Below are 13,833 nucleotides of genomic sequence, written 5' to 3'. Positions count from 1 at the left end.
TTAGACACCACACTGTAACAAACTCTCCATAATCAGTCAGATATCTACACACATTCAAAATATCCAAAGCCTGCTTCATTATACAGGAAACAAACATGTCCCATGTGTTGACCCTGCATTTAGAATAAGGATCTCATTATTAAAAACTCTTACTAAAAATACTCACTTCTTAGATGTTCCCCAGCACCAGCCAACAGCTGGTAGAAGACATGGAAGGTGCGTTCATCTTTGGCTTGGCGAATGGCCCTGGACTTTTCAAGAAGATCTTGAGATTGAGTTAAGGGCAAGTGAAGCCTATTTTACAGCTCATTGTTCACGGTGTCAAATCATTCACATCATGATGCGCTACTATACAGCTTTGTTAATTATCTACATAAGCCTTAAAACCAGCTTATCCTCTCTGGCATACTAAAAGAAGCTATAGTAACAGTTTAAAATCGTTTCACTATTCTAAAAGCACGTAGAAAGTCAATTTGCATACCTTTATTCCTGCTGATAATAAACACACAGAAAATTCACCCACATCAGTGTTAGCAGTGCAGCAGCATTACTCAAATGTAACTGAACAGTTATCAGATCAGGATACAGGTTTCAATGTTGGCCCCCACAATGTAACCGGTTACATCAAAGTTGATGCGGATGAACTTGCCCTGTGGAAAAACAAATATTTTTTTTATGATGTGCTATACTGATCATGCTTTATAAACCATACCAATGCTTCATATCTATCATTATATTTTATGGGCCTAAATCAACATTTCTAAGAATCCATTTGAACAGATGATCGTCTCTTTTATTGATTGAACAGAGTGGCTTGTGCATGTGTGATATGCAGCATGTTAAAATAGCTCTACTTAAAAGGAAACGGTACTCAAAGCATGCATAAGAGGCTAACATACATGCTTATTTGCAGCAAATGCCCCCAAAATAATGACCTAAAGCAAAAGACCCGAAGAATTAAATTCCTCTGCAGCTTTTGATTTGTTTGTATGCTTAAAAGCTTTCTGCTGACTTTAACGCATGCCAGCGAAAACTCAATCAGCTGGCCAGAGGAGCAGACGTAAGACAGACGCCTATCTCTTTTTAGAGTGCTGAATGTGGATTTTGGTGAGTGTGTACCTAAATGGCCCTTTACAGATGCTACATGCAAGGTAAAAAAAAAAAACACTATCAATAAACGTAATAAATATCATTGCCAAAATGTAACAAGAATGTAACAAAACATTGTGCCAATGTTTCAAGTAATGTTACAGTTGGGAAAACAATTGTGAAATTATCAGATCACTCATTATAGACAAACTTACAAAGCGTGAAGAGTTGTCATTTTTCACTGTCTTGGCATTCCCAAAAGATTCCAGAATAGGGTTTGCCTGCAGGAGTTGACGCTCTAACTCTCCCTGTAATGCAACAATCACTGGTTAGAAAACACTAACTATTACATGATTACATTAAGTTTAATACAAGAACAGATGCAACTGAGGTGTGTAACTGAAATAAGAGAAATAACGTGCGTAAAACATTGACAAGAAATTTAACACCAACAAACAGATTAGAAAACATTTCTTGCAAAGGGTTCGTTTGTATAAACTAGGGATGCAACGATACCATTTTTTCAGAACCGATCCGATCCCAAAAATTCTGAGTATCGGCCGATACCGATCCGTACCGATACCAGCGCAGTTTTTTTTTTAATCAAGTAGAATTTCTATAAATGTTGAACTGATAATAAGAACTGAAAAAAGAAAAACAACAACAAAAAATATATGATCATAATCTGACATAAATGCTATTATAAACTAGATTAGTGGATAATTCAGCAGTAAAATTTAGTCTAGAAAAATTACGAGTGCACAATAATTGTATAAAATTTGAACATTTTGTGAAAAAAAATGTTTAGTGGGGAACAAATTAGAGACAATAAGTGTAACACTAAATCTGGTAAAACTTTACACATTGCTCTTTGTATTGTTGTAAAATACATTCATGAAAAACAACAACAAAAATCAAAAATATAAATTATTTTATAGCCTACAATAAAATTGAGACATTTTTTAAATGTATAGCACAGCTGTTTAATGAGGTAGCAACATAATAGATAGGACAGAACAAGAACGGCTATTGATATTGTTTCATTGCGTCACTGTATTATGATATGAAAGGCTCCAATACAGAGCGGCACAAAGCGCTTATGCGCATCCCGAGCGCAGAATGATGCGCTTGAAGCAACATGAGTCACAGCGCGCAGCGCGTCGAGTCCGCATTGAAAAGTTTATAGCACAAAGAAAATACATATTGATGCGTAGTGTATTGTACAGTAGGCTATCTATCTATGCAATAGTCTATTCAGCATTTTCTTTTAACAGTTTTAAATTTCAGTTACTGTGCGCGTGAAGAACAAATAGTGCTCTGACTTTACTCCAGTGTTGTGATCTAACAGACGCCCGTAGAAAGTAACATGATTAAGGTACAGCAATAAAGTTCAGCAAGATAAAGTTGTTTTATGCGAAACCATAGACCTTTATCTACAGATCAAGTATAATGATAGTAACACTGAATCATCTTGGAGAGAGTTTCATTGTGTTAACTGTTGTAACCGAACGCGACGCGCTGTTTGAATGCTGAATGACTGACAGCGCAGCTGAGGGAAACGTTTACGTGATCTTGAATTTAACGACTTAAATATTAATTTATATCTCACATTATGCTATATAATGGCTTCAGAACACTTATAATATTGTGCACGAAAACTTATGGTGCTTTATAATGTTTGTGTGCCTTTTGTGGGGCTTAACAATAACACAGAATAGTATACGCACAATATCGGATTTGGATCGGCCTTGTCTGACCGATACCCGATCCGCCAAAAATGGCAGTATCGGAGTATCGGCAGTATCGGATACCGATACTGAGTATCGGATCGGTGCATCCCTAGTATAAACAGTAAGGTTTAACCCAACTATCACACATAAATCAGTTTGTTAATTATTTTAAACATCCCCCTTTTAACACACAGAGGTTTGAGGGAGACAAATTTTTCCAAACTCAAATGTTCCATCTCATCTGCATCACAAATTTCATCTATTTGCATTCTTGACGGTATTTTGTTCAGATGTTGTATGGCTTCTACAGCAAATCCATTTCTCTTCATTTGACCCTCAAACCAGAAGCAGATCATCCACATGGAGTAAAAATACACTAACCTACAAACCTAATTAAAGCCTGGGTAGCCATGAGAGGGTTTTTGTGCAAATTCTCACTGGCTGCCTGAAATACAGGCACTGTGGGGTTGGTCAGGAAACTCCTCAAATTAGAAACGACAGACGCCCAAAGCCCCACTGCGCCACATCACAGCTCCCCCCGCCACAAATCTGGGACATCCACCCCTTTATACCCCCTAGACACCCTTGGTGTTGTCCATTTCCATCTGATAGGAAGTTTGGACAGGTGTTCCATTGTTCTTGCTGTTGTCATGAGACAGGAACACATCACGACACAAATGAGAGAGGATGACCACTGTGATTTTACCAACTGTTCCCATTACGCGACCAAAACGAGCAGAATAGTGGATACAGTCCAGGAAATTTTGTGGTTTCAAGTTTTAAAAGTTAATATTATAAAGGGCCTAAAATAGACTACAAGATTAATCCAATTCTCTGTTTAATAATTGCTGAATTGTTTTAACATAATCTGGGTGTATCTGAGAGCACAAGTCAGTAACTTAAGTCAGAACAATGAATGAACTTTTTATAAAACATTAGTAATGAAACTTTATAAGAACAGTAACAAGTTTCACCCTCATCTAAATAGGAGATAAATTAACCATTAATACGACAACATTTCATTAGCAACTTCTAGAAAATGAAGGTCTGATGAGACAAGTCAAAAAGTCACTTCCATTATTATAGAAAATATGCCAAGAACTACTGGAATTTGAGCTTTTTGTAGCAGAGCTCTTTGTAAATGGACATTCCAGAACCTTCCAACTGCACGGACGGAGCAGGGCAGCGTTATTTGAGAAAGGGGAATTCAGCACCGTGACCACTGCACCATAATGCAGTATTTTAACATGCAACAGTGTAGTTTTACAGACATATAAATGACTTGCCATCGCCCCAAAAGTACAGTATATATAGGATTCAAAGAGAGAAGAAAAGAATAATTAAGAAAGCAGATGTTATACAGCAGAATGACATTAGCAAAAACACATAAAAAAACAAAAGATGAGAGTAAAATGAATAAAAATAACAATTTCTTGTGCCCATCAAAGACGTGGTATGAAATAAGAAAGAAAACATGGGGAAAAAACAAGGGACTACAAGCTACTCACATAAAACAGGATTCCGTTCTGTAATCAAATCATTACAATGGAAACAGAGGTATTAATGTCACAGAGGGAAATGTACACAAACACATGACAGACAGAACACACTCAGCAAGGGGTGATTTAAAAATTGAACAAAATGTGTTGTGAATATATCTGAAGGACGTATGCTCAGTTTATGATCAAGGCTTTTGCTGGTTTAGAATGTTGCTGGTCTAAATAAGACAACTGACCTATATGTGTGGTGCCAAAAACTTTCAGGTTTCATGAGGTTTTTTTGCTACAAAATCTTTAAACGTGCAAGGATCTGTAACACACTCGTTCTCATGCCGGGTTCAGACTACACGATAGCAGGTCGATTTTGGCGTAGGGTGTCGTGGTGATTCATAAAACGATAAGGGATGTTGCGATGCAAGTCGTTTAAACTCGAATAGTGTCATAGTGGATGATAACCGACCGGGTCTGTGACAGAAAGACTAGCATATTAAAAAAAATTCCCAGTCCCCCACAGCGAGATCACATCTGTGGCACTGACCAATAGGAGCACAGAAGCTCTTCTGTACACAGCTTTCAAACATGGCGAAACTAAAGAGAGACGATGGTATTGGTGCTGCTAAGTGGAATTATGCAATAGAGGAAAGGTTCATGGAGCTATGGCAAACATCACTCCTGCCTTTATGATGTTTCCTTGAGGGACTTACCACGACACAGTGAAAAGGTTAAATGCAGGCGAACGATAGCAGAGACGCTTCAGCAACCCGGTGAGTACTGGAATTAGCATTAAGCTAACACGCCACTTCGGTAGCCTGCTTGTTTACGTTCTTGTTTTTGGAAGTTCCGCCTTCTCGATGACATCACGCACATCGTTAAAGACGGCAAGCGATGATTGATCGAGAAGCAACGTGTAGTCTGACATGTTTCTTGCCCACGACACAACAAGAGTTTAGGAGTCAAATTCGCATAACCTGACACAGTGACTATCGTAACAGAAAAAAATTATTGTGTAGTCTGAACCTTTCATTAGATATCAAGTCAGATTGTATGATCAACTCGTTACTTCCAGACTACATTAAAGATGGAATTCCAATAAAATGACAGGTTTTCACATCATGCAAGCTTAAATATACCACTATGCCCCAAGCCATCCAGACATCCATTACTTAATCTCTAATATTTTTATCCATCACTAAGATGGTTAAAATTAGGGATGCACCAAAATTTCGGCCGCCAAAAATGTCATTTTCGGTTTTTGGTCGAAAGAGAAAATAGACAGAAAATATGAGACGATAATATAAGCCGAAAATATATGCCGCCCTGCCCCTCAGTGTTCAATGCTCAATTTTTTTTGTAACCGTGTGTGCACACTGGAGCGGAGCGAGCATTTTCAATTAATTCCTATGGAAGTTGAGCTTAACGCTCACGAGTGAGCTGGGCAACGCTGCTAAAATGACGCGACGCTCTCGTACACTGCACTGCTCCCACTCTGCACATGCTCTGATAATTATAACTTGGACTCTACATTATTTCAACAATTGAACAAAAAAATAAATCTGTTAAATCTGATTCTGTTGCATAGAAGTGAATGAAGAATAATTTAATATTCTGATATATTTTCTGTCCGATTTTGGTGTTACTTTAAAATAAAAGTGTGGATATTTTATTGGCTTGTATGTTTTACATTCAGATCAAATACAATTATTTTTTAAAAAGTCTAATATTAATACAATTATACACACAAAAAATATATTTTAAATTGAGAAATCAATAATTATTTTAAAAAGTCAGTTTTGGTTTCAGTTTTCAGCCAAGTGCATCCCGAATTTTCGGCTTCAGCCCAGAATTTTCATTTTGGTGCATCCCTAGTTAAAAAATAACTACACATCTTGAAGACTGCACACATTCAAAACTATTTAGCAAATGTGACAAATTGTGCAAAAAATAAATCAAAAGTAAACCATTCAAACCCCTTAAAGTAAAGTGTTTATTTTTATCAAGCAATATCCCAGAGAGCAGAAAATTTCACTTTGGATAGCCTACATTCCATTCCATTGGTGTTTATACAGCAGGTTAGTTTTGCATGCACAAGCAGAGCAGGTATAAAAAGCTTAAAGGGAACTTGCCTGGAGTTTGACTGCTTTAGGTGATTCTGGCTGTTTGTATATAATACACAAATGTAATATGTTAGAAGGCATCAGGGCCACATTCTGCAAGTATCTTAGACCACGGGAAAGATCTGAGCCTTTATTATGTTGCATATTTGGCCATGCGACTACAGTAAGATCAATGACTGCAGCATGTACAATTATTCAGCATGCTTTCATATATTTTTGGAGGAAATACATGTTATCAGGCCAGTACTGCAGACTTTAAGATGATTTATTAATACAGAGCAATGTGTACTACTTACACAGACACACGTCAGAGCCAGCAGTTATTACTGGATGAACATTACTATCCAACATTACCAGTACATTAGAATCTACACACAACACTATCCATGACATACAAGTGCATGTTAACCACTGATGTATGTTAATTTGGTTAAAATTACCCTTCCAGCAAAAGCACCCTGATGTCATTGTAACCAACTAAAGTGTCTAAGATAAAATAGATTACTTTGCGAGAGCTTCAGCTGTGAATGCATTACTGACAGGTTAGACTAATATGATTTGCAAAGCACTATGTATATAAACTGACATTACGAACAGCTCATGCTGATTGACTATTTGTCTAACCATCTAAAATTGATAAAACCCTCTCATAAAGAGACGATAAGACGATTAGACTGACAACTTTGCCTATTGCATCACATTTGCATTTTTTTTTTTTTAAGGCGGCATGTCAATAGTCTACCTTCTAAAGTACAATTACACTAATTTTCAACCTGCAAGCCTCATTTGACCTTATTCTGCTTAGTACTGCACATCCTTCCCTCCACATCTACACCACTAGTGGAATTCCACACGGATTTCAAAATGAATGATTCAGCGAATGGCTGAAAGAAAAGGAACTCACTGGAATGTTGTGGTCCTTCCTTCCTTTATGTGACGATGCAACGTGAGCCAGGTACTGGATGACTTTTTTAGTGTTTTCTGTCTTTCCAGCACCTGATTCCCCTCTGCAAAAGAAAATTACAATTAAAAGCAAACATCAAAACACCAAAAAAACAAACAGATTGGGTACATATTTATGCACATTTGCATGATTAATGCATTCCACAAGCTAAATAAGCCATCAGGCTACATCCTACATCTGCTAGCACTGCCGTTTGTTTTCCCAGCTGCAGTTCATTACACAATGGCTTTTATTAAGTAAACATTAAAGTCTTATTTAATATTATTGGAATGCATAAGATGGTGTTTTAATTACTTAACCTTATAACACAATGATACAGATACAAGAAATACAGTTCTTCACAAAAAGTCTGATTCAAATATTCTTCTCCCTAATCTGCCCATAAATGGAAAAAAAATCTTTAGAAAGACAGCCAGACATTTTCCACAAAGGCCTGTAAAGACATTCACTTAATACTGGCTTTATTCAAAGAAATATAATAGCATAATGTCAAGCAAACGGGTGAATTAAACAAAAGCGGTCCAAAATAGGAAATTCTATTGAAGTAAAAACAAAGAATTATATAAAGAAAATTTAGGATGATTATGACGATATACACAGTTGTATACCATTAGTATTTGTTATGTTAAATATAATTTATGTTGAATTTATTTTATTTTTTTAAACTGTAAACAGGATCTTCACTCATTTATTAAGGAAATTATGCCATAATTCAAAAAGCACCTTAATGCCATTGTAACTAATGTGTCAAACAGATGGTTGATTATTTGTCTAACAACCTATTTGCAAACTCTCTAAAGAAAATGAAGACCCTTAAAAGCAGAATGTCTGCTCTCTTCCATACAATAAAATTGGATGTGGCCCTCAAGCTCCAAAAAGGTAACAAAACAAAAACAAATAAACCTTCATAAAAGTAGTCCATATGACTTGTGCACTATATTCCAAGGGGCTTTTCACACTTGAAATAGTTAACCCTGGGTCATTCTCATAATTTACCTGTGGTTAACCTTTAATCCTGGGTATTCATAAGCTGGCGTTTCACACTGCACATTCCTACACCCTGGGTTAACGTTCTTATTTGCATATTTGCGCCGTCAGTGTCATTGATTGGACGAACGCTGCACATGACAGGTTTACATAAAGACTCTAGCATTGCACATCCTCATATTATATACTGTCGACGGTAACATCAAATTTTTCCTTAATGTACTTTTCAGGCTATAAAAGTATGAATTAAATGGTCTCGTCTTCACTCTAATTGATGCGTTTTCCATCACCGTTTGACATTTCCCCCCAAAAATGCTGAAATGGCTGTTTATACACATGAGGGTGAGTAAATGATGACATTTTTGGTAAATCAGTCCTTTAAGAGCTCTTAAATATGTCTGCTTTTTTTTTTGTCTTCAAGCTATTGACTGCAAGATTCCTTAACCCTGCATTCCAGCTACATGTGGTTTCATGGACATCATGCCTTCATAGTGGGTGTGCTGCAGTGGTATCAGCATGTCAGTAGGGGTCGACTTTGAGAGAGGATGTAAAAACCTACTCTCCGACAGTTACAAAGACGTGTTGTAAAGATATGAGAGAGGCGGTTTACTTATTTACAACGTGCAAAGACAATAATTCAGGCTTAATGCATCAAGAGCTCAAATTTCTATGGATGAATTCTTATAGACTGACTAGAAATATTTGCTGTGGGTCTGACTCAGTGTGAGATGCTCTACATGCCGAACAGCTGCCGCTACTGATATTTAATGCCGAAATGATACGTGACTCATGTTTTCAGGCATGGCTGTATATGCATGCTTCCAAAAAAGCTGATTCCTGTGCAACCCTTGGGATGTGAAATCACTTCCAACAGCCCAAACTGATTGACGTAACCTGTAACTGTTGAAAAGAGATGACCTAATGGTTACTTACGTGCAAAGAATTGATTGGTCCTCACGATCTGTAAAAGAGACAAGAGGAAAAAAGGGTCAGCATTTTCATTTAAGTTCACCTGAGCCTTTAATTCAAATCAATACATTTTGACATCTAAAAGGGCCTAAAACAGCAGAAACAACAACACCAGAAAGTAATTTATCAAATACAGAAGACACATGTACACCTATGTAATCCTGCAAAAGAAACTATACATTTAAAAAAATAAAAAAATAACAAATCTCCCCACTGATAAAATTATATTTGTTTATTTACTCAACGTTGTACATTAGGACTATTCTGTCTTTTCGACAGACGGAAAGTTTTAGTGAGAGAGAATAGCTTGGAGGAAGACGGCTCAGTTAAAATGGAAATCAGTGCCAAATGAAAATGCCGTGCTGGCCTAAAATGCAAGCCATAAAAACATCTGTGAAACTCGTTATGTCACATCTTGTCTATATCCAAAGTAGGTTTCTCACCCATCTGTAAATCTCACTTCATAAACAGGCTGGTCTTCCAAAAATGGAATAGTTTTGCAACTTCAAAAGTGAAGGTTTATAGGAAAATTCTGAAGCAATCATTTCATAGTGATACTAAACCTCTGCAAGAGGTAGATAAGGCACATCATGTGGCCACTTATTTGAGGGTGGGTTTAAAAAAGGCTTTGAATAGCACATATCATATTTCTTTTGATTTGCAAAGTAATTTTACTGATACTGATGTGGTGGCTTCAATGTATGTGACCCAAACTCTGCCCTGCTTATGCGTTTCATTGAATGGCCCTTGAAAGTCCCTTGAATGGACATTACCCTGTGCATGAGAAAGCATGTTTTAAGTGCTTTGCTCTCTGTAACTTCAGCTCATTTTAATCAAACAGTGATTTATGTGGACTGTGGGCAATTGGGTTTTGAGTATTAAAAGACATAAGGCTAATACTGGCCACAGTGTTAGGACACACTGAGCTCAGGTCATGCCCAGTCTGGAGCAGCAGAGACAGAACAATCCGACTGGACACAGATGATCATATTCAATGTACTACTTAATGTCCTGCAGCCTCCTACTCAAGCAGGACCTCTGATTCAATAAGCTCATAAAGAGAACTACTTCCTCCGCATTGTACAGCAGTTACAAAACCTATACACAGAGTACTTGTCATGTTTCAGGATTTTATGCATCACTGACAGCAGGTTCACACACACACACTCCGTTTGCAGTGCGTATGCAGTACATATGCGGTGCAGCAAGGGCTCATATGACGTGTTGAGAAAACCTGCAAATTGCGGCTGTATACCACAAAAACAACATTTATTCATTATTTTTATTTCAAATCCAAAAGTGGGGTCTGTTGTTACTGTTTCAAAGCGACAGCAGCCAGATGGGCCGCTCACACAGAACACGTTTTTCCACTGCAATAAGCTACTTTAACTTTCCATTGTTTTTCTACGTAAACACGCGCTTTTAAAAAAACACGTCTCGAGACCTTGCGTTTTTTTCCCATTCCACTGGGAAAAACTGTCTGAGTGAACGAACCCTTAATCAAACAACAAAAGACTGAATAACTTTTGTATATTTAATAATAATCAATTTATATTTAACTCTACTTTAAGACTATGCAGTGTTTAATTTGTCAATTTCAATGTAAACAAACCAACTTTACCTAAAAATATATCATGAGAAAAATGTATCATATTTGAGTCATATCACCCACCTCTACACCGGATTATGTATTCATTTGTATTACAGCATAACAACTCTCTGCATCCTTGGCTTGAACCTCTGTAAACCAGGGGTGAAGGAACACACACCCACCCTGGGAGCTCTTCCAAGTGATCATTTGGGTGGTGTCTCAGTTCCTGAATCTGTTGCTGCAGAATGTTGCTAATGATGTAGATAAATAACTTCACGTCACTGTTAAACTGTTGCCCTTGCAGTATCAGATAACTGCTGAGTTCAGGCCATACTTGAAACGTCAGGCATTTGTGTGTGTCTGGTGCTGGAACCAAGTAGTACCATTTAAGATAAACCTGGCCAACCCCTCTCAAAAATGATGGTCACAGACATCTTTTCTTCACAGGAGCAATTTCTATACAAAGTAATTCCTTTAAAAAGCTAATCTAGACAGAATGTGACTTTTTCTTAAACTCCAAGTATTAATATTGTAATGTAACTCATTCAGCGCTGTTTGTGCTACAGATAATATATGAGTAATTTCAGGATTCTGGACAGCCAAAACCACCCACAAAAACTTTAGATCAGGATTTATATGATTATTTCTGCTGGTACCTACAACATGACAAGTGATAAGCCCCTTTCACACAGCGCTTTGAACCCGGGAAATTGCCGGCAAATTGCCAGAGCGCCTTCTGTGTGAACGCAAACGCGACCCGGGATTGATGCCGGCATCGATGCCGGGTTGGGGACCTAGTAACATTGCCGTGTTCAGTCCCGGAACGCGCGCTGTGTGAACAAAAGCCGTAATAATGCCGTGTCGTAGTGATGACGCTGAAGCCGGGATCGTTCGCAAGCTGTGAAACGATACATAAAGCGCAAGTTTATGATCGAATCAGAGAAAAAAAATGAGAGAGAGAGAGATAGAGAGATAGAGAGATAGATAGATAGATAGATAGATAGATAGATAGATAGATAGATAGATAGATAGATAGATAGATAGATAGATAGATAGATAGATAGATAGATAGATAGATAGATAGATAGATAGATAGATAGATAGATAGATAGATATCGCAGCTCATAAGCAAACTTAAGACGCTGCTGAGATTACAAGTCACATCGATGTCACGTGTCTTTACGGGATTTTTACGGGTTGTGTGTGAACGCACTCTCTGATTCCGGAAAATCACTGGCAGTGTGAATGAACCAAAATCAAACGAACCCGGGTCAAATCCCAGGTCACTTTATCCGTGTATTTTCCGGAATCTCTGTGTGAAAGGGGCTATAAAGGCATATTTGCATATTCAACGACCAAAGGAAATAAAGTTGCTCCTTTATTCACATGATGTTGGGACCAGGAAATTGATCCAAGACCTTTATTAAAATAAAATACCAACGGTGCTTTTGAATAACTGCTTTCATACTGATCACTGCTCCACAAAAGCAGTCTGAATTATGATTGTTTTATAGATCATTTACATTTAGCATCCTCAGAAGACTTGTGGAGAGGATTCAAACTCTTAAAAAGAAGCGAGGCCGTTTAGAGTGCCAAAACCAATTTACTGTCATTCTTTTAGGCATTGAGAGGAGTCTGTTCTGCAGTCATTTAATGAGACACAGGGGTATCTGACTAAGTCCACCTATGGGAACAGAGGATGCCTGAAGATAAAATAGTGCTGACTGCTTTCCTGTTCTGGCTGCAGGAGGTCAGGGCTGTTTGGGACGAAGAGGATCTACAGCTGGGCAGATCCTCAGTATGGGGTTTCCTCCACCTGGATTCAGTTTGCTCAATAAAAGTCTAACATTTGAGAACCCGGCGCCACGTAAAAATGCAGGAGAGAGCGATAATACCAAAAAAAGAAAACGCACTGGAACATCTTTTGTTTAAAGTAACAACATGTAGTTTTTCAACCTTCATAATATATTTCCAAGACCCTTGTGATGGTACATCGACTTACAATAGGTTGAATGACACGTCTGCCAGAGCCTGACGGGGTCTGTATCGCTTTTACTGGCACTATGTAACTTCGGGGTGCGGGTAGTAACCAGAGCTCAAAAAGAACTACAAAATTCGACTGCTTTACAGCATACGTCACTTCGCCAATCACTTCCTCAAATTCGGCCGTGACAGGCCAACCAGCGCGTTTGTTTTCGTGCGTGTGTTTTCGTCATGGCTGAAGCAGCAGCGAAACGTAAGAAGTCCAAGGTTTTGTCGGAGTAGAGTCGGAAGAGGAAAAGGGAGAGTGATAAACTGAAAGGCAGGACGAGGATCAATATTGGTCGAGCGTTTGCTCGCTGGCGTGAGCTTATCGTCAGACCGATGCTGACTTGGCCGTCATGCTGTTGAACTAGTAAGTAAATTGCTTGCATACTATCTTTAGTTTTTCTAATCTGTTGTCTGCCTGGCTACGTTACGGAAACTATCTGGTCCTCCATTTATCTTCATGAATCAGCTAACGTTAGTAGATGAGCGAATTATCAATCTGGTAACTTAGCTAGTAAACACTAACATGCTAGTTTTAGATGGTTAGGATGCTATCGCTATCATTCTCGTTCAGATTTGAGCATTGCAATCGACATGCAAATCGCAAATGTTTGAGTTAAAATGTTTAGTCTACTAAACATGTATAAATTATGAAAGGAGGAAGATTAATAATATTATCATTGCCCATATGAAAAAAACCTGCATGCTTCATATACAGTAACAGCCCGTTCTCATCCCAAGTCGTCATATACTGACGCTTTCAAAATTTCTTCAATATCTGACGCACAAAGCACCCTTTAGCGTCCATATGAGACGCATAACCCGACCACAGACCTAAACCTGCCCATAACCGAAGCGTTTC

The 13,833-nt window shown here is 38.0% G+C and overlaps 1 protein-coding gene across 4 annotated transcripts in view; it reads right to left on the bottom strand.

Moving 5' to 3' along the window:
• Positions 1-13,833, bottom strand: part of myh10 (myosin, heavy chain 10, non-muscle) — a 63,389-nt gene that overhangs the window by 30,600 nt on the left and 18,956 nt on the right. Inside the window, exons 4-10 of one of the 4 annotated variants that reach the window (XM_084425455.1) lie at positions 9,317-9,344; positions 7,337-7,439; positions 6,442-6,471; positions 4,328-4,345; positions 1,305-1,397; positions 587-650; positions 167-265 (exon numbers count right to left, since the gene is read on the bottom strand). In XM_084425455.1, coding sequence (XP_084281581.1) covers positions 167-265; positions 587-650; positions 1,305-1,397; positions 4,328-4,345; positions 6,442-6,471; positions 7,337-7,439; positions 9,317-9,344 — 435 coding nt within the window. Of the gene's footprint in view, positions 1-166; positions 266-586; positions 651-1,304; positions 1,398-4,327; positions 4,346-6,426; positions 6,472-7,336; positions 7,440-9,316; positions 9,345-13,833 lie in introns of all 4 variants that reach the window. The other 3 variants (XM_084425458.1, XM_084425456.1, XM_084425457.1) reach the window with 3 other exon arrangements.

This window comes from Rutilus rutilus, assembly GCF_951802725.1.
Source record: "Rutilus rutilus genome assembly, chromosome: 12".
NCBI classification, from domain to species: Eukaryota; Metazoa; Chordata; class Actinopteri; order Cypriniformes; family Leuciscidae; genus Rutilus; species Rutilus rutilus.
Note: the sequence above shows the minus strand (reverse complement) of the source record. Positions and strands in the feature narration are given on the sequence as shown.